The sequence below is a fragment of the Phalacrocorax carbo genome, chromosome 1 (genome assembly GCF_963921805.1).
Source record: "Phalacrocorax carbo chromosome 1, bPhaCar2.1, whole genome shotgun sequence".
NCBI classification, from domain to species: Eukaryota; Metazoa; Chordata; class Aves; order Suliformes; family Phalacrocoracidae; genus Phalacrocorax; species Phalacrocorax carbo.
Window position 1 is genome coordinate 62,806,369 of NC_087513.1, and position 21,558 is coordinate 62,827,926.

The 21,558-nt window shown below is 41.8% G+C and overlaps 1 protein-coding gene across 7 annotated transcripts in view; it reads right to left on the bottom strand.

Annotated features, from left to right (window-relative positions):
* TBXAS1 (thromboxane A synthase 1) overlaps positions 1 to 21,558 on the bottom strand; it is a 246,993-nt gene that overhangs the window by 65,753 nt on the left and 159,682 nt on the right. For 6 of the 7 annotated variants that reach the window (XM_064456593.1, XM_064456602.1, XM_064456622.1 and 3 more), the window contains one exon: positions 3,541 to 3,855. The exons of the other annotated variant lie outside the window; for it this stretch is intronic. In XM_064456593.1, coding sequence (XP_064312663.1) covers positions 3,541 to 3,855 — 315 coding nt within the window. The remainder of the gene's footprint in view (positions 1 to 3,540; positions 3,856 to 21,558) is intronic. 7 annotated transcript variants of the gene reach the window in all.

Here is a 21,558-nt window from a genome sequence, read left to right on the forward strand (position 1 = left end):
ACACCCAGAACAGCACTGGGGCTACACCACTTCCAGCACGTAACCTCGTATTTCTGCACCACACTGTAGCAGCTTGCACAGAGATCTCTAACACAGCAGTGCCTTGGCTTTCTCCTTCATGTTGTCCCGTACTGCTAAGGTAACCACTGTGCAAGCAAGACAGACGAAGATCAGCGCAAACTCAGGGGTATCCTCAAGTACAACACCCAGAGCCAAAAAATACTGCTGTACGCCCAGATAGACCAACCTCCCTCTCCTTACTGGCAATCACAAGGTCACTGTGCTTTGAGTTTTTGACTGGTGTGCCAAAAACCTGGAACTGTGCCTGTCATTTATAGCACCTTCTCTCAGATGGCTCTCACATGTCTTTATAAACTTTAGTAAATGAGTGTATAAATCACTCTGTCCACCACCAAAGTACAGTCATCTCTGGGATGATACACAGCAGCTGCTGTAAAATCAGACCGCAGCTATACACCACAGATTAGGGCAATAAAACATGCTGCATGAGGCAACTGAAAAGGTTGGAGGAAGAAGGGAGGCGTGGTGGAAAGCATTTTGTAGTTATAATTACCTGAGTATAAATTTGGCTGAAGAGGGTACTGTGTTTAACACTTGCATATCTGCAAATCAAAGCAGTCTTGCACCACCTGTCAAAACAACCTCACTGTACCATTCTCCACATTTTGGCCTTCTAAAGTCCTTCCTTTCTGAAAATTGCAAACCACCTTGATATGAGCAAAGCTGATGTGCTGAGCACAAGCAATAAACTAATCAAATTTCTTAGCAACTGACTTGATAACTAACTGTGAGCCCGTAGCTGCTATGCTCCCTCCCTTCCTCTCCCTTGCATGATAACTGAACACAGCATCTATATATTCCTAGTTTTAAAATAGCTTCTGCTCCCGTAACTTGCAAACCGTTCGCATAGATCTTATCTTCTAGGCTAAAAGTAGTTAATTGCAGTCACTAAGGGGACTGAACTGCTGCATCTTTTTCTTTATTCTGGGATGGGCTCCTTGAGCAGTGCCTTGCCCCCCTTCAAATCATGAGCTGTTTGTAACAGGAAATCTTTTGAAGGATGGCGCTGCACAGATGAGATCTATGAATTTACTTGTATCAAGGACAGCAGATGAATAGTTATCCTTCTCTCCCTCTTCTCCTTGGCCATCCAGCCATATATAGATCATCTAAAGCTAAACCTGAAAACTAGTAAAATATGGGGAATTGATTTGAAAGGTACTTCCAACCAATATATGACACAGGACAGCATGGTTTGGAATGAGGCCACCAGTTTGGGTTGAGGCATCACACAGACTGTGTACAGTACCGACCTGTGAAAATCATTCATTTAATTTGAGTGCCATCTCTCTACACCAAGTTTTAACTTCTCTGCCAGGAATGTTCCTAGCTCCACAACCTCTCCTAGATACTGAAAAAGCTGAAATTATTAGAAAAATATTCCTGTTAGAGAACCAAGAGAGTCAAGCATTATGCATTTGAATTGGATTATTATTGAAATACTACTAATAGTCAGTGACAGCTCAGACAGACTATACACAACCACAGGGTCCACTTAGTGCTCTAGCTTGGATTAGGAGCACGCTGGCGTGCACCGGTTCACCCTGCAGTCTCCAGGTGCACAGCAAGGGCTCCTTTACCTGGAACTAAACCAGAAGATTGTCCAGCTACTAAGGGGAATTCAGTACACAGGGCCAGACTCAAACTAACCCAGAATAAACTCCTGAGGTGTGTACAGTGTGCACCCAACAGCCCTCACTACCAACTGTGCTAGGTGATGAATCTGTGTTTACAGGAGCACGCTACTTGCTAACATAGACACAGCTATATACGTGGTCTCCTTATGTGAAATGTCTGCAAGCAATCACCCAGTTAATGACTGCTTGCAGTCAGCTTTCTATGTACTTACATGGAAAAGTTTACTAATTCATATCCCCATCTACAGACAGATATGAATGACATCGCATACCTATCATATTGGATACCTCTCCCAGCAATTTCAGTTTGGCTTCTTAGGCTGTCAGTTTTCAGGAGCTGACAAATTGATGAACCATATTTTCCTCGAGGCTGCACCATAGGGATTTCTTTGTGCAACCCTGCCACCAGTATTAACCAGTAAACTGTACATACTCCAGGCCAAGTTGCACCTTCCCATCTTTGCAGGCCTTAAGGAAGTCAGCAGAACTAACCAGACCCAAGCGCATAATTAGGTCTGCTGTATTTGAATGAAACAACTAAACACACTCCAGCTGGAGTGTTGTAGAGTTAATAACCTAAGACTATAACCCAAGTCCTATAGGTTAGAACACAACACATCAACGGTTCCATTGGATTAACTCACACCACGGGTATGGAACATGCACCAAGAAAAAGCTCTGCAGATCACACTGTGCAGCCCTAACCTCCACTACTGTCATCCACCTGCACCCTCAGAGCAAAAGCAACCCTAAATGGAGAACCACCATGCTAGGAACCTCACCATGCACGAGAAAAGAAGACATTTTCTGTGTACACAAATCCTGGCTTTTATGTTTGCACAAGCAAAAAGAGGGAAATGGTAGCTTTTGAATGGACACACTTTGCATAGTCGAGAATTTTCTATTACCAGCAAAGCAGAAAATTATACAACTCTTTTCTTGTTCTCTAAGCATAACACAAAGGATGGAATGCATAAAAAGTATGAAACTCCCCAAACTGTATAGTTAAGGCTTTCAGCATGCAAATCCAGCAGCTAAAATCCTGCAAGACAGCCATGCCTGGTGTCATTTTATTCCTATTAGCCTTGTGATCCATTATAAAAGCATTCATGAAAAGAAAAAGACCCTCAGTCTGAATTCTCATAACTAACCAGTTGTGCAGAGAGTGTAGGGTGGAAGAATGGCTGCTGCATGGTCTGCTGGATATACAAAATATTGTCAACAGTTATCCAGGAAACATAAATGCCCTTGGTAAAAACAGATAGAGAAGGAGAAGTAATCTGAACATAGTATAAGAGAATTAGATACTGTGATTTTTTTTTTTTAAGGTATACACATATATTCTGCTGCTGAAATAAAAAAAAAGAAGTATGAACATTTAAAGCAAAACTTTGCAGTTTATGGTTTGTAAGAACACTGTTTATCTCCTTACAAATATCAGTAAATAAAATTGACAAATTTTTAAATGCAATAAAAGTATCTGGGCAAGAGGAAAGAAATAGAAATTTATAGTTTTAGAGTCTGGCGACAGCTGGTTTATTTCAATAATGTAAAATATTTTGTAAAGGTTAAGCTTTCACCATGACACAAAGTTTCTGGGCCATCTCTTCAGTTGCTGTAGAGTGACATTATTCAACAGTTTCCAAAAAACCCTAAGCAGTATAGATTAATTTTGAATTTTTGGCTAAAAATATTAATAAACTGTTAATATATGCATACATAACAGAGACAAATAGGGGTTATGCAGGTGCCACAGTGGCATGACGACATTCACATTGCCTTGCTCCCTGCATGAAGCTCCACACCAGCACATTGTACTCACGTGTTTTGCTGAGAACTCATCAACCTCCTGAAGCACCTTCTCCTGGCACTCTGGGTTGGTGGCTAGCAAGTATGTGGCAAAGGAGAGTGTGCTAGTGGTGGTCTCGTACCCAGCAATCAGGAACAGGAAAGATTGGCCTGCTATCTCATCGTCCGTTAACATCTTCTGAACCTTTTCAGATGAGGTCCTGCCAGCAAGAGGTGTCTCATTCCGACTGGAAGCAGCAGATGGACTGATCACATCAAAACAACCGGCTGCCAGGGAGTCAGCTGAATTGCGAGAGTCGAGCATCCACTGAAGAAAATCTCTGCGCCTCTGCAGAATACAGGATGAGAAGCAGCACAAAGAATGCCTTTACCCACGGGGGATGGAAGGAGAGAGCTGTTTCCTATTTATACTGCCCATTTGGCTCCCACAGAATGGCCACCAGCCTTTCACCAAAAGAGGAGACTTCTATAAATCATCTGGAAATGCCATCACTAAGACCAGGTCACCACTTTCTTCCCAGTGGGATAAGGCTGATCTGCCCCCAGTACATAACAGGTACATATATTCACAGAGGATTGCTAATGGCCAGCTCCATAATAGCTTCTTTCATCCTCAGGATGAGTTCTTGGCACTTGCTGGAAGTAAGGCGGTTGACATAGTCAATGCGCAGTCCCATGTGCACCTGCCAAGTGGAGGTGGCACAACTCATGCTTGGAGGAGTTGGCCCATCTGCTTGGAGACACCATCCTCATTTATTCACATGGTCCAAAGATTGAAAGTCACCGTCTAGGTTTAGGGTTGCATCTACAATAATTTCTGTGCCAGCTTAACAAGACAGGACTAGAAACTGATCTCAGTTAACTGCTGCATCTTTTCCTGCGAAAGTATACTTATGAACACTTGTACCAACATAGCATTTTAACTTTTTTTTAACATTTTCAGAAATGCATTACAACTGAAAGCATTCCTCTACCATAAAACTTGTTTGGGTGGCTTGCCTTTGCAAAATGCCCACTGAATGATTCTACTGTTATGAAAACTGCTTGCTTTCATGTTAGCTTCTGACAGAAAAACTCTAATAAACAGACCTATGGACAAGAGTGAGTTGACTCCAAACCAGTCTGGACAGCAAGCTTGATTAGGCTTTGAAATATAACCCAAAAGGTTCAAATTGACTTTTGGGAGTGGGCATAATAGAATTGTGCTGAACCTAAGCCATAAGGCTATGCGATTGATTTTCAATTCCTCAAATACCAACAGAATACGTGATAGCTCAAGGACTTAGAAATTACTTCAGTGCCAGAACATGACAACTTGTGCAGTGGGATGGACAAAAGAAGGGACCAAGTCTTTCTTCAAAAGAAAAAGAATGCTGTAAAGCTGCATTTATCTGTTAAAAAGAAATCATTTGAATGATTTTATGGATCCAATGATTGAGAGATAAAGTAGAAAAAGCAAAGCCAGAGAAAAGGACAGGCAAACAAGATAAGAGTAAGGAAGGACTAATTAATTATAAATGTCAAAGGACTTAATCAGATATTTTTTTTTTCACACAACATGGGAAAAGAGAGCAGAGAGACGGCAAAAGAGGATAAATACTTAGTGTCCTGCACTTAGCTCTGCTGCCAGCAAACTGTTCTAACAGGCAGAGAGGAATGGTTATTTTGAGGTTTGAGTAATACAAGGGATTGGCACACTGCCTTTTTAGCAGCTCCTTCCTTCCACCCCGCACAACCTTTTCATTTTGTATGTGTACATTATGCACCTTGTACCCACGACCACAGTGCATCTTGCACCCTGGTACCCCCAAGAATCAGTGCTCCAGGAAGTCGCCAGTGCTGGTCGCTGCATGCTGAAGGACTCTACAAATTGGCCAGTCAAACTCCATCACTTCAAAGGCATGGGATATATGCTTTTCCCCCAGTAACTGAAGGCACACAAAGCAACATTATACACATTGTGCTCGGTGAATGAGTTCCAGCTCTGAAAATGCTTCCTTGTGCCTAGACATAGGCACAATTTCTGTATTCAAATTGGCCAGGCTTCTTTGGTCTCTCATTTCTAATACAGCAAGCCAAAAGTTGCAACTGTCCTGCCACAGTCATCCTCCTCCAGAGTGATAGGGTACCTCTGCTCTTTTATGTTCCTCTACACCGGAGGAAACAAGACTTCATGCGTACTTCAGCCATGCATAGCTAAAAATCTCATTTAACTTTTCCAGGTAGGGCTTTATTCACATTCTGGGAGTCCATGTATTGCACAACTCAGAGTCCAACTCTTCGGTATAGCCTACACTCCAGGGATTTTCCTGGTGCATATATTTGGGTTAGGCCATTTTTTAAATAAAAGAAACCACAGAACAGTCCAGTTCCAGTGTTTTCATTAGCGTGTGGATAAACTAGTCCAGTATAGTAATGTACTGCATCTGTACAGATACTCCCTTTTATCCGTAAGACTGGTCATGATCACCTAAACTACCTTTGTAACATAAAAATGTATAATTACATTCATATTCAGTGGAGTTGTAACACTGTAACCTACTATAATTCAAAGGGTATATACCATTTGGTATGGTTCTGCATTCATCCTTCTCTGGCTGTGAATTTTCTTGTAAACAAACCCATTGCTCTCTGAGGGTTTTCAGTTTGCAGTCTTGAGCTGTTAGCTGAGCCTGGTCTTATATTTCGGCAACACAGTCTCCAGAGACCCTATAAGATGTTTCTCCAGCCTTAGACAAAATCAGGTCCTGGCCTTATACAAAGCATCTGGTTATTGGTACGATAGTAAAATAATAATCATAATGACTAGTGAATAAAATTTCATTCACGAGAATTTTTGCTGAAAGCAAACTTAATGAATGCTAGCACAAGCGAATATTCCCAAGAATGTGCTCTGAAATGCTTCTGTGGCCATTTTGAGAAGCTCTTTTTATTACTCTCACAATATATTTGGTTAGGAATTTAAAAGCTTTTCTTGTTGCAGAATCTGTTTATAAGGTCACCCTATCAAGAAAGAGCTAGATACCTGATCTGTGCCATGTAATTTGTTCACAGGTGAGCAGGGGTTGCTAAGAGGAATGGCTTCATAAACAATCCTTACAAAAACAACATTCATTTGTAAAAACTACTTGAATAATGGGGGGGGGGGGGGGGCGGGGGGGGGGAGAGCATAAAATTAGAAAGATGGAGCTTTATTCAAGGTTATTCTACACAGTGGAAGGAACTATATTTCTATATTTTAGCTAAGATCCTTCCTTATAGTTCATTCTACTTCACTTTAGGCATCAGTAAAGAATGCAACATCAAAAATCGTCATCAACCCAAGTGAGAGAAAAGATTTCCAGGGTTATAACCAGTCATAATGAAACATATTTTTTCTTCTGCACCATCAGGATGGAAAAATCACTGAGTCAAAAACCTAACAATAGCCACAGAGGCAAACACTAGCATAAAACCAAATATAATTGGAATGTTAAGTGCTGGAAATGAGGAAAAGGTACCTCATGGAAATTCACGGGGGTTTTCTCCACTTCGGTTCACAGCAGGAAAAAAAAGAAAAAGGCATTTTTTTAGTTTGACAACAGACCAGGTACTGACAGCGTCACTGCACAAAAACATTCTCTGGTCATCACATACTGCTGCTGCCTTCCTTTTTCCATCGGGGACATTTGTTTGATTTTCCTCACAAAAAGGAGAAGCCCATAATAGCCTCTATCCTGTCCTCTGACACTTGCATAGTTATGTTACAATGGCCTCAGAAACAAGTTCCTGCTTCAAAAGAACAGCGTGCCAACTCACTCTTGTTTTGCCCCTGTACACCACAGCCTATCATTAAGCCAATGAAAATTGAATCGAAAGCTACTATTGGAAAAAATCTAATTTAAATCATGGGACAGGGTGCATGTCTAACTTGGTGGTGACATAGACATCCCCTCTGAAATATATAATAAGACAAGCCCTGCTTTCAGCTTCCCCAAGACAGACACCTTGCAATATATTTCCTGACACCAGTGTTCTGGGCCATATCATTTCTCTCATTAGTCTCCTTAAACATCACCTGGCCATGCAGAGAAATCATTCTGCACAGAACTGTAACGAGCTGTGCACTACACACTGGAAGAATAGATGTGTGCTATACTGGGGAAGGCCAATCTGGCGGTATCTATCACCCCTCCTCAAATCACTGCTTTTAAGTTTTGCAACTGTCAGAAGAAGAGACAGATATCACTCACATGTGTGATGTATCATGACTTCTCTCACAGGAGGCAAGGGTCCTGCGGGGGGCTGGGGATATCTCCAGCTCTTTCCATTCTAAATAGGGAACTGTGTTTTCATATCCAAGATTGACATACTGGCTGACCTTTTGAGAAATTCACTGCTGCTCTGAGGGTCCAGGGGACCCTTGGGTTATGCTTTTGGTAGAGAGATTGAGCCATTCAACTTCTCTGCAAGGTGAAGTCCAAAATTACTTCAGGAAAACTTCCAAATGTATACCAGTTGGAATTTTTGTTCTTAATGCTGTGATTTCAGTTGTGTTTTCTGCAAACTATACTCAAATCTTGCACCACTCTGATCGTTCACCTCCCCATTTTGAGGTCAAAAGAGCCCAGAACTACAAAAAGCAACTTAAACATGAATCAAGGAATCAAACTAGATGACATACTCGGTTGGTATTCTGCAAAACACTTGCTATGGTGCAAAAGTCATACAAATGTGATGCCGCTAATATAACACCACTCACAAAGTGTGCAGACTCTCCTAGCCTTTCTCGGATGCTCTGATGGCAGCTCAAAAAAGCAGAAGCTAAAGCTTCAGAATCCTTATCTAACAGGTAGAAAGTTCACATATTATTTCAGTTTCCCACAAATGTACTAACGCTGCTATATTAGTTTATATCCGGGTCAGTTTTTGTAAGTTTGGTTTAGCAACCATCTGTTTAGGTGGGACAAACCTGGGTCACCCTGAAGTTATCAGTATCACTGAAGTTATCACTGTGGTAGCTACCCAGGTGCTTTTGAAAAAGCAGCACAAAATGCAGTCTCACTAAAACTATCACTTTGGCAAACTGCTTTGAAGGATCAAATTCAACCTCCCCATAACACTTGCAGGTTTCATTTAGCTTCTCGCTGAAATCACTAAAATCCAGTCTCTCTGCCAATACATCCAGTTCCAAAACATTTCAGAGAGAGGGTCCTTTTGCCTTGTGCTGGAACCCAGAAGCTGGAATTAACTGGGAGGCCAGAGCTGACAGCCCTCAAATTTGTGTGTCCAAAGAAGGTTGAGGGCATGGTGCTCTCACGGGTGATTTCAGCTCTGGAAGGAACTGGAGTCTGTTGAACTGTAAGGTATGGCCGTTGTTCAAGAGTGGCTGGGAGGCTTTCAGTCCAGCAGAAAAAACTCTTCTGTTTGCATTTGTTAACATCAGCTGGTGAAACCACTGTAACGTTTTTATTGTAAATGGGCTGAAGGTCTGAGGGCAGGCATGTCTTACAAAGCAATACAACTTGCATTTAAAATCTGAGTAAATTTACAGCAAAAAAAAAAAAAATTCACTGGCTGCCCACTTGGAAAGTGGGGCAGCCTTTTGCCAGCTTGGCCTGATGTTAACATTTGTAGTGAAACCCCAGACTAAGATCATCTTGTATAACTTTGGACTCTTTATGATATTTTCATATATTACAGTCACTAAACTCTTATGCAAGTTTCTGGCAGTAGTTCAGAGCAATGAGGGAGCACTGTGAGTATTCAATGACACCGTATTTTATGTCAGAAGCCACAGCAATGCCTTTGCTTTCTACTGGAAAGGAAAAAGAAGGGTCCCTACAATAATGTTGCAAAAATGCTACGTGAAATGCTGCGCAGGCCCAGAAGGGGCAGATATGTCAGCAAATTGACGAAAGCACTTGAGCTTGGAAAGTATTAAACACGGTAACAAAACACGTCTTCTATATGTGACAAATGCTATTTTTAAAAAAGTAAAAGTAAAAAACCAAGAGTAAGCATAAATTCAAGTATGACATGGATTTTATTGGCTGAGTTTGCCACTAATCTGCAGAACGGCCGATACAAATTACTGGTTAAAGCACTGACCTCCACAGAAGCGGGGATGCTTAAAGCTGCTCTCCCTTTTTTGCCTTTAAAACAGTTATTACTGGTGCAGCTTCTCCATCTGTAAAATCAGTACAACACGCATCAAATCTCATAAAACCCCATGAGGAAAAGCTAATGATGATCTCAGAAAAACCTTTAAGACCTAGGATGAAAACGGATTTACACAGACTCAAAGAGTTTAAGGCAAAAGCACCATCACATGGGGGAAAGAGGCCTGGAAGGAACTCAGCAAGTTATCTACTCCATCCCCTTGCCACGAGGCAGCATCAGCCAAACCAACACTGACAGCTGTTTGTCTAACCTGTTCTTAGAAGCCCAGCCAAACCCTAGCTTCCCACAGCCTCCCCAGGCACTCCACCCCAGCACTGAACCATTTTCGTCACTGGAGAGGTCTCCCCTCCTCCAGTGAGTCACTGCAGATATTGCAGATCGTTGGATTTCACCCATCTATCCCTGTAATGTCTGAGGCTCCACAACACGTACTTGCATATGTGTGTCTACACATATATTACTTCAGTAGGTCTTTAACAAAGTATGCTGGTAACAGAAAAATCATACTGCTGAAAAGTACAAAACTGTTTTCACGTGGTAGTGCCTCTGTTCATGAGGTGAGGGAGAAGAGTGCTCAGGGACTGCTGGTTTCTTCCTCAAAAATTTTGCACTTTTCAAAACACAAAGTTAACGTAAGAGTATTAGTAACCTACAGAGGCATGGGTAAGCCTAATTTGACCTGAAAAGAAAGCTGGGGGGAATTCTTAAAAACAAGATTTTGTTAGGGACCCATCTCCCTTCAGCTTAAACTGATGCAAATGGCACTAGAGAGCTCACATCTTGAAAGACAACAGCCTCCTCCTCGAGATGTTCCCACACAGTCCAGGAAGGAAAATAAATTTGAATTTCAGATCTAATTCTTAGTGAATGGAGAGAGAACAAAAAACCGTTGCTAGTTGGGACAAGTTTAACATAGCTCTTGATGGCTCTTGTAGAAGGAGGCTATTTTTAATCTTAAGTGTGTGGACCTGTTGACTGTGAGCTGCAAAGATCCTAGCCAGAGGCCTAACTTGGCTGAAGTGATATGTAGGATGAAGAGATACTACAATTATAGGAGAGAGAAAATAAGGCTCACACCTATTTGATTGTTTCATTACTTATGTGGGCCCCCAGAGAAACTTAGGGCTTGCCTAGAGAGCTGGAAATCCTTCCAGTAGTTCTTCAATGTAAAACCAAGGGATTGCCTGCAGCCTGGTCCATTTACTGACTCTGGGCGTTTTCTTTCCAATACCTGGCTGAGCAGAATGAGCTGGCTGTCTAAAAGGACTAAGTTTCTCTGTGAAATTCAGTGTAATGGCAAACAAGTGTCATGCATTTTGTGGCAGCTGGTTGGCATCTCTGCCCAGAGCACAGCACAACAGTATAACCACAGCTCCCTCCATTGCATGCACACATGGGGAAGGCTCAGAAAACAGCCCAAAATGCAATGGCTAGAGAGTCTCATCCAGCTTTCCCAAACCCTGCATCATGGTGAGCAAGAAACACTAGTAGCAAATAAAGTGGACTGCAACCTCCTTATTCTGTATTTGCAAAACATTTAGGATAACAACACTGCGATAACGACTCCTGGCATTATCAGAGCACAAACAATAAATATTAGATTTGTGTGTGTGGTAGCTGAGCTTCTCTTGCCCCACACGTTTTGCTGCTTGAAGGGGGGAGGAGTGAGGTAATCAGAATACATAGTCAGCAACTACAGCAAGAGAAGAAATAACTGGGGGCTGGGGAAGAACAACAGCTTGGGCTCCCCCCCCCCACCCCCATGCATGCCAGTGTGTGGAAGAGTCACTGACTGCCAAATCAGCGGCGAGCTGACCACTCTGCTGCGCACTGTATGCACACATCCTCTCCCAAAGGTTATCTGGCCTCCCAGTAAACCATCCGACACTCCCCCCAACCCCGCTATTTGTGGGAGGAAGGGAGGATGCAGGAAGGGAGTGTTTTAGGCTAAGTGTCTGACACCCAGCAGCTTGACCCTCTGCTGACTCAAACTGCTGACTAAAGGCTGCTGTTGCAGGCAGCCCTCTGTTCCTTTTCTACTTGCCACAGATTATAATTGTATTTGCTTAAATTTAATTCCTGATTAATTACAGTTCTGTTTTTAGCAGTTGCCTGACATTCAAGAAAATGCACAAGAATCTCATTATTGTTTCTTTATCCTTTGTTCTTCCTGCCTCATATGCTCTCATTAACATGCTTGCAAAGCCCCACCACCCACTTTGAAGAGCCATCAAGATGTTTGGGGACCATCCTGGGAATTTACTGTTCACATCCTGTGCTCCCTCATCTCTCCCCATGGTTTTTTCAAGAGTCTCTCTTTCTGCATCATATTACATATAGATTGCATACATTTTGAGGGAGGTACACCTCATTATTTGGTTTTGTGATGGCTGTAAGTAATTCTGGGTAACTAAAACAAATTTTTTTTAAACTAAACTAATTATGGCTGTGAGACTGATATAAATGACAGGCACTGTTACAAAGAAAGTACAGTTAATGTTATTTATGTTCTTTATTAACAATATGGAAAAACCACTTGTCTTTTCTATTACTTCCTGAGCAACTGCTCTCTGTCACTGGCGGGCAATCCTACTGCTGGCTTATCCATTCATGATCACACCTGCACCCTACATTAGGATTTATCCTGGATCTTTGGCTATATTAAACTGGCTTTCACCTATAGTACATAAATCACCTCTACATCTGACTCTACTTGTGTGCATGAAGGGGTACAGGTTTCTAAAGCAGTGGGTGAAAGCAGCACTGGGAAGGAAAGGATTATTTTCAGCTACCTGGTGACCAATAACAAATTGTGTTATCCTCCGCTGTCTCATGGATGCTTGTTTCAGTTATGGGTTTTATCCAATAGATGGCTCCTCAGTAGCAGGAAGGATTCTCCCCATGCTCTTCTTTCCTTCACAGAGTTTCAATACGACTTTCTCGTATTTATACAGCTATTATCTTGCAAATATAGGCATTTTGTGCACACTGATCAACACAGAAGAAGCATGTGTGTGTGAAGTAAAGAACAAAAGAAAAATTAGATGGCATTTTATATACTTTGTGCCACTTTGTCATCTGCCAATACAGGCATGCATGAAAAATGACAGTCAGGCAGCTCTGTGGTCTGGAATGCTTCCTAAAGTCAAACTAAAAAAAAAACACAACACCAACTTCAGAAACACATTAATATTAACAGCATGCCAGAATACCAGCTGTCTTTCTCCCCCAAAATAGGAGGACATCTCCCACATCTTATGTATCCCTGACTGAGCAATACTTAAGCAACTTACAGGCATCATTACTCTTCTGTCAACAAAAGATTTTTCACAAGAAAAAAAAATCCGATGTGTAATTATTGATATAATGAACCAGGAGAGCTCTGTGTAATAGGCAGGGTGCAAGTTAACATCATTATGAGTAATGCTGCCATTTCTGAGATGGGGAAAGTGAATATGCTTTTGTTGTTTTCCAGAAAAACTTAATCAGAATAATAATAGCAAAACCCGAGACATTAATTACATTCAGACAAATCATGTTTATCCCATATGTGCGCTTGTGACTGCTCTGAATCAGAAGAGCAGTTGCCAGTCATTTCTGTCCTGAGATCTACTTTGCATCTTGCTCAGATCTTCTCAAGACCTTGTCAAACACCTGGCAGTAACCCCACTTTGGGGACTGTGACCCTCTGGTCAGACCACATGATCAAGTGGAAAGTGAAAATGCAACACCCACAATAAATAATAAATCTCATAGAAGCCAGACCATGGCTACTTAAATCCCTACAGCTTAACACTTCAGTGGGGCACAACTATAAGCCTACTATACCTGCTGTTAGCATCTAAAATAATAACGTTCCTAATAATAACCTTTACCCTTGAAATATTAAGCTGCTTTGAGAAGGGGGGAAAGGTACCAGTTTACTACAAATATACATCTAAATATATAGCATCTTAACATTAGCACAATTACAGCCATAATAAGTGTCAAGAAAGAAAATAAATGTTTCTTCCCTGTTCAGAGCTGAGCACAATCACTGCTTACATTTCAGTGCTCCAAAAGGACTTGTGTAATTCCATACCACAAATCAGCTTTTTGCTAGCTAAAACTTGGAAAATTCGAACCAACTTGCACTTTGCTCTCTCCAAAATAAGCTCATCAGCATGCTTGATTAGGGGCTGTTACACTATTGCTTCCCTTTACTCCTGAGCAGACACCCCAAACAGTCCTCCAGCCTAATGGGTATTATGCAGAGAAACAGCACATGTAAAGGTAGCTCCGTGCTCTGGTGATGCCACAGCTGGCATAAGGGCCCTTTGCACACCCAAAGAACAGCCATGACATTGCTCTTAAACTGTATAAGGAGCAGATTTAACCCCTGACCAGGCCCAGTACTGGTGAAACACAAAAGCTCCATCTTTCCTCCTGTCTCTCTCTCTGGATGCTGCAGCCAGCAGAACTTACCCAGACCCAAAGCCAAGCCTGCAGGCTTTCACCCACCTCCCCCTTTTAAGGGGCCAACTACAAACACGCTAAAAATCAGGGTTCACAACTGAAATACTGACAACAATTTTCACTGTGGAGCAGTTTAAAACAGGCAGCAGTGATATTCATTAAGCTGTTAATAATGGATTGTGGCACAAAGCAATTTACTGAGTTTCCATTGTAATTAAGATCACTGAATATTTGGGCACTCGCAATGCACCTAGCTCTCCCTGCTTCTGAAGCTTTACATTTTAATGTGAATTATGGCTCGCTCCCCCAAGAGACCTACTAAAAAGCCCATTTTAATTGGTATGTTTTTAATTGAGATTACATTATTAAAAAGTGTACATTTCTGTTGAAGAGAGAAAGGAGGTGCTCGGCTCCCCTCTAGTCTCCGTCTCTCTTAGATATAGCTTACTTATCCCATCAGGAGGAAAAAATGAAGGGTAGTCGCTGTGAAGAAAGTAGAGAAAGCCCCGCACAGTCACAGCCTACGAAGCCAAGGCAAGGCTGCCATTGACTGCTGAGGACACAGGATTTCCTAGGCAGATTTTTGGGGAGGGAGAGGAATCGCCGCAGTCGTTCAGGCTGCTCTTTAGCAAGAAGCAGCTGGAAGAACACCATGCAGGGATTCCTGCCTTGCAGCCAGCTGACCTCAAGGGCACACTTTAGAAAGCCTCTCCTCAAGGTATCTAGTGACAGACAATCTGTTGTTTTCCAAAATAAGTAACTCTAACGTTAAATTATCCTCAAAATCCAGATACGGTCATGAGCAGATGGGGTCTAGTGAAGGCCTCTGGCTCTGCTGGCTCCAGCAGACTGGGGGAGGAGAGGCAGCCCCCGGGGCAGCGTGGGCATGGTGGCAAGAAGAAAATTGCCCCAGCAAACAATGTTGGCCACCTTGGTGCATTGAGATGGTCAGGCTGACTTGCAACCAGATTCAAAAGAAAAGCAACTTCATGTACTTGGCATCCAAATGCTGGCCACATAAATGGTTCTCCTGTTGGCAAGACAGGCTATCAGTATCTTTTCTAAGTAGGAGTATGGATCTGCTAAGGTAAGCAGACACAAGAGAAAAGGGAGAAATATCAAAGGAGTGCAAAGTAAATACCAACAGTTGAAATAGATCAAGGGAAAAACCTCCAGAGATCAAAACATGCCAACAGCTGGACAAGACGGTTGAACCAGAATGAAATATCATGAAACGGCTTTTTCATAACTGCTTCAGAAAAGGTCATACTGTATTGCAAAAAGAAGGCAGTGCATGGGGCTGAGAGAGGTCACCGTAGGCAAATAGAGAAACAGAGAGGCTAACAGAGACAAATTCGAAGATCACCCACTAATACCACAAAGTGCTGCAACTCCCCTCCTAGTTCTGGGAGCAACTCAGGGAGGAAGGAGGGTGAACCAATAACAGATAAAAGAAAAAAAAAAGAAGGATGAAATCTGAAAGATAAAACTGACAGAGAAAGGGAAAGCTCTATTATTGCAATTAGGTCAGCAAATCTGTGATTTTTTTCTAAATTAAGAATTTAGATGCTATGCTCTAGTTACATATGTCAGAAGAAAGTCAGTTTGTAGAGGGGAAAGTACCCAAACATGCTATTGCTCTGAACAGCAAGGTAAAATAAATTCATAAAACTCCCAGTCAACAGATCCCTTGCAGATTTAGATCAAGAGTAAGTTAAAAAAAAGGAAAATGGCTATGTAAATGAAGATTAGATCTTATATCACACCTTGGCATAAAAGGCCACCACCCTGTTACACAGAAAATTAATCTCCAGATGATTTCATTTTATGGCAAGATTCCCTGTTTGCTGATTTGAAAACCCCACGCCCTGGATTAAGACCAGATCACAGATTAAGCAGGAAAAAGGAAGGGCTTTCAGTGACCTAAAGTAGGATCTTCTGAGAAACTTGGGAGGGACAGCACGCAAGGGCAATGTAGAGAAGAGACAAGGAACTGCAGGAGAGAGAAGTTACAAAAGAAAGGGAATGTGCACAATTTCAGGGTGACAATTTTTCCTTTCAGCCAAAGGAATGAGTACTGAGATTGTACCATGAAGGAAAGCAAATGACAGGAAGTGGGAAAAGACAGGTTGGAGAATATTTACTTTGTGCTGAGGGAATCACAAAGGGAAACTGCACTTCCAAGCCTACTGGAAAATGACCCTGAAAGACAGACCTAACACTGCTTAGGTTGGATATTTTGCACAGATAAGAACATGCAACACAAAGGCCAGATTACTTACTGATTTGGCATGTATCAACAACAGATATACGACTGCATCAGATTCTGCCCCAAGTGCTAGAAAAGAAAAGCAGCTGGAGATTCTTTACTCCCTTCCCAGAAAACAGATACCTTTTTCTCAGCCCTAGACACAGCAAAGTCTCATTGGGTCTGTGTAACTTCTGTGACCCAACACCCAGGAACATTTCCCCAAAGACACGCAGTGACCCAACAGGTTGCAACAGCCTTGATCCAATTATTTTCTCTGATTGGAGTAGCAGGAGAGATGCTAACTAACCAGGGGACAAACTTTATGTCTAAGGTCATGAAACAGCAGTACTGAGTACTAGGTATAAAAAGTATTAAAGCCTATGCCACATCCTCCTCAAACAGATGGCCTTTCAGAAAGGTTTAATCAGACATTGAAATGCATGCTGCGAATACTCATTACTAGCACAGGATCAGGCTGGGACAAGTGGCCAGCACTGACGTTATTGCCTACAGGGAATTATAACAGGCATAAACACTATTTTCAATGTTTGAACTTCACTCCAGATAACAAGCACAGGGTCCCCTTGCCATCATAAGGGAGGGTAAAGCAAAAAAATTCATGATGGGGTGGGCCAGGTCTAGGTTGCAGAGGAGAAGCGAGAGACCCCAGGCCTTTATAAGGAACAACCACCTTTTTCTGGCTTCCTCATCCTCCGGTTTTTACCTGTGCTGGTCAAACCACCACAAAGCTCAGTGACACAGACCCATCTTTGCTGGATCCCACCTTCAAAGCACAATGAGCTCTTGCTGTTCTTATTTTTATGGACATATAAAACAGAACTGTGACATCCCCCCTGCCTTCAGTATGAAGAACAGGAAAAACAGGATATAGCCACAACAACCAGCATCTAGAAAGAGGTGTAAGAGTAGGACTGGCAAAAAAAAAAAAAAAACCAAAAAAACCCACCACCACACCACAAACCTTTGATCTCCCCTTCAACGACAGGGCAGTTTCTTTAAAAAAAGACAAGTTTGCCTTTTAATTTTTTCCTCCTCCAGTTTTGCAGAAAAATTTTACTGTAAACATTATTTGAAAGAGTCCTTAAACTATCTTTTGGCCTGGATTTTTGATAAACAATATTTTAAGTGACTGATTTTACCATTTGAACACAATTTTAAAATGTCACTAAAACCCTTGACATTACCAACAACTGAACATGTGGGTTTATTTATTTTTACTCTGGATGAAAAAGCCTTTTTTCAACACTAAAAATCCCACCCTTCTCAGTTAAAAGATGTTTCTCATATGCTGTAGATCAGCAAAGCCAAATGTGCATCTCCACTTCCTGCACCACCTGGTGAAAACAGGGGAAAATACATGCAAACCTTATTGACAGAAGCATTTAAATCCTCCTTCCCTGTAACTCTGAAGGCATCCTGATGGCCTAATAGCTTTCTGGGGATTAACACTGCTATAGGGAGCATCTGAACCTCCCATGCTCTGCCCAGAAAAGCGCAAAAATACCATTTTTTAAAAGGCCCTCTGAAGGAGCTGCACCACACATCTTTTAGAAGGTGAGGTTAGCTTTTCTTGCATAGATATTCACATTTTCCCAGTCCTGTCTGCAAGATCATTCTTGGCAACTCTGGATACCCAAAAACTTCACCAGCTTAATTAGTATGAACACCCTGGTCCTTTGATTTCACTTCTGTCCTTTGGTACAAGGCTATGTACTTGCAAACTGAAGCATGTGAGCAGTGCTCCAAGAAGTCAATGAGATTGCTCACGTGCATGACAACAGCTTGGACCCCAGATTATAGCTGAGGTGGGACACGTGAACTATGAGATAGGAACACTGCTCCTGTCACCCCCTAAAGAAGAAATGAAGATACGCATCAGTGGCTGAAAAAGACTAAAAAAGAGAGGGTAGATATGGAGGTATTGGAGAAAGAGTCCCAGATGCCAAGATTATTTTGTTACAGTTGACGCAAGGTTTGCTGGAGTGGGGCAGATAATATATACATGATACCATCTGTCTGTTCCTTGTCTAGGGTCCATAAAGTACTCAGATCCAAACCCAAGGAGGCAGTAGAAATGGCATGATAAGAGCAAAGAGTGACTGACAGCAAGCAGACTTGTTACGTGCTTGCTAGCAGCAGGTAACCAAACAGACATTTGCTGTCTTCTTGTGACTGCAGTGCTCATAAAGTGCTGGGCTCACAGGTGTGCTGGGCTGCAGAACTGGGACAGATGCAGCAGTAATGCAAAACTCCTCCTTCTTCTCCATCAACATGCCTCAGGGAGGTGAGAAAGTCACCGCTCTCGTTACTTATTCTGTCCTTGATCTCTTCTGAGCAGAGAGACTGCAGAACTGCATTTCATGATGAAAGCACCTCAGCCAGACACTTCAGCCCAGGCCTGAAACCAAAAGATCACTTTCGCAGGCCTGCAATTCATGGTTGGAAGGATAACAACAGACTGATCAAGAAATTTCAACTGGTGACCAAAAGTAATAGGGATTTCAAGTTCATCTCCATTCGAGGCTTTGAGACCTTGTTATGTTTAAATGCCCACTTAAGAAATCCTGAGGCAGTTATAAAATTCATTACATCTTTAAGAAAAAGAAAAAAAAAGCCAAAAAGGATTTTTCTTCAGATGTAGGAAGGAAGGAACACAATTTTAAAAGCAAGCAGTAATGGCTTGATTTTTAAAAGATAATAAATAAAACACCTTTTACCATAAAACCACTTTTTTTTCCCCTCTAAGCACTGTACGCTGCCCAAGCGCAAAAACCAGTTTAATGTTCAAAAGATTTTTACTATATACTAGAGAAATTATAACCTTCTGCTTAGAACAGCAGATATATAGGTTTAAGATTTGGGTTCAAACACTATATTTAGCACAAATTCCCTCTGTACCTTTAAGATACTCATCTACCTTTCTGGAAAGCCCACTTCACATTTCCTCCTGACAAAGGCAGTGGATAATGAAACGATCAAATCGTGAGAACAGCCCAGAGGAACAGAATCGCACCATCCCTCCTACAGACTTAGAAAAACAAAAGGACCAGACTGATCCTTTGCTTTACTGGCTTTATTAATCAGTAGAAATGGGTATTTAATATAGCCATATAGTGTGTATCCTTAAACGGACACCACCTTCTTTCAAATATAAACAAGTTTTGCTTGGTTTTCTACAAAGGCAGGAAAACTACACACTATTAGAAGGTGTCTAATCCTCCCATCTGCTGTTTCCTTAGAAAAATATTTACTTTTTAACATCTGTACTGCATTTCCACAGTTCAAACACACACATAGCTCCTGGAATGTACATAGTATTTAGCAAAATTTTAACTAAGTTTTCTTAGTAATTGTATAGTTTTCCCTTGACAAGGAGAGGATCAGACTTTTTCAGGAGGATTACCTCTGCTCAACTCATTTCAAGCAGCTCTTGAATAAAATAGTTCATTAGTCCATGAAAAGGAAAAACTCCAGGGAACTGCTGGGGAAGGAAGAGAAAAGAACAGAGTGCCACAGTAATTAGGTTTTCAGATTGTCCCTTATCCTCCAGAATGCAGGTACACACACACGTCCCTCTTCCCCTTAGGTAAAGCATTTAGGGGAGCTCATGGCAAGTTTTTCCTTGGAAATCAGTGTTTCAGAGATTAAAGTGGTAACCAGGCCATCATTCCCAGAAAGATATTAAAAGATACCACTTCCTTATACTACATTACTATTGCTACCCTATAGTGAAAGGGCATCTCTCTCCCCTTCACAGTGTTTAAACAGCTTAGTTTCAGCCTTCCTCAAAATTCAGTTTCTCAACCTTTTTAGGCTCCCATTGCTGATGCTAGAAAACCAAAGGATCTCCAGACACCAGGAAGCACTCATGCCTGCTTGGGTGTGCAGGCAGCCAGGGGGACATCAGAGCCCGCTGTGACTGTACCTACCAGGGATGAGGGAAAGGACCAGCAGGAATGAGAATGCAAAGTGGGGAAAACCGGAGGGGGTTGCAATTGTTCACTGGCAGTTGCTGACCTGAGGAAAGCCTCTTTTGATCTAGACCTAGCACAGTAGAGTAACAGAGCATCCCAGGGCCATACCAATTCATGGCAGGGAAGACGATCACCAGGACTGACAGCACCATACAGCTTCTTCGTGGCTTTACACCACGTGGCTCACAGGCAGCGTGGCTCACTGCAGCACAGCCTTCAAAGTCTTCTCCCATTGTTCTTTCTGTCTGCTCTGCACTTACACCAAAAGCATTCAGGTAGTCCGTAGGTCTCCAGACAGATTGACTAAACTGCCAACTGACATGCCAATGAATACAGTTCTGGTGATACTTCTCTGTGCTTTGTCACCCTCTCATTTCAAATTGGCTTGAGAACACCAAGAAACAGCTGGTCACCATGAGAAATATCATCAGGTTACTACCTGCCTGGCATGGATCAGTGACCTTGAATTATGCATTCACAGCAGAGAATATGATTGAAGAAATCAGGAGATGCCAGAAGAATGTGCTGCAGCCTCTGTGATCTCTCCAATTCTCCTTGTTAAAAGGGTGCATATTTCAAAAAATTGGATTTTCCCACAGACCTGTTGTGATTTTCCAAAAACATTTTGCAATATCCTTAAATTGTTACATTCCAATTGGTGTTATTTCTATGGATTACAAATAGAATCCCGGCCTTTCATCTGCTGAGGGGGCTTAGTTTCAACCCACAGTTTTAGAAAGAAGTCTCAATTTTGAGCACCATGAAAGACTCCGTCATCTAGATATCATCATTTAAAACAGACTGATGGTTAAAAACTGAGCTATAACATGATAGAAAAACAACTCTTACATGAATACTGATTTGCATATCAGATTATTAAATTAAAATCTATCAAAGTATCATTTATTGAAGTAAACAAACAGTCTATCTGCCCTGTTTCTGGAAACATTTTGCCTAAGGGAAAAATTTAAACCTGGGCAGATAATCAGGATAAGGTATTTGAACACTTAAATCCTGCTGGAGTCTTCAAAGTAGGTGTTAAGTGGTGCATTAAATTTGTGCTGGTTCTGCTGAGCAGGGTGAATTTGCTCTTCTGTAAATAGTGGGAAAAGCATTTTACATTTAAGCGTGGATTGAAATTATTGTAATATATTAAAATTTCTAAAGT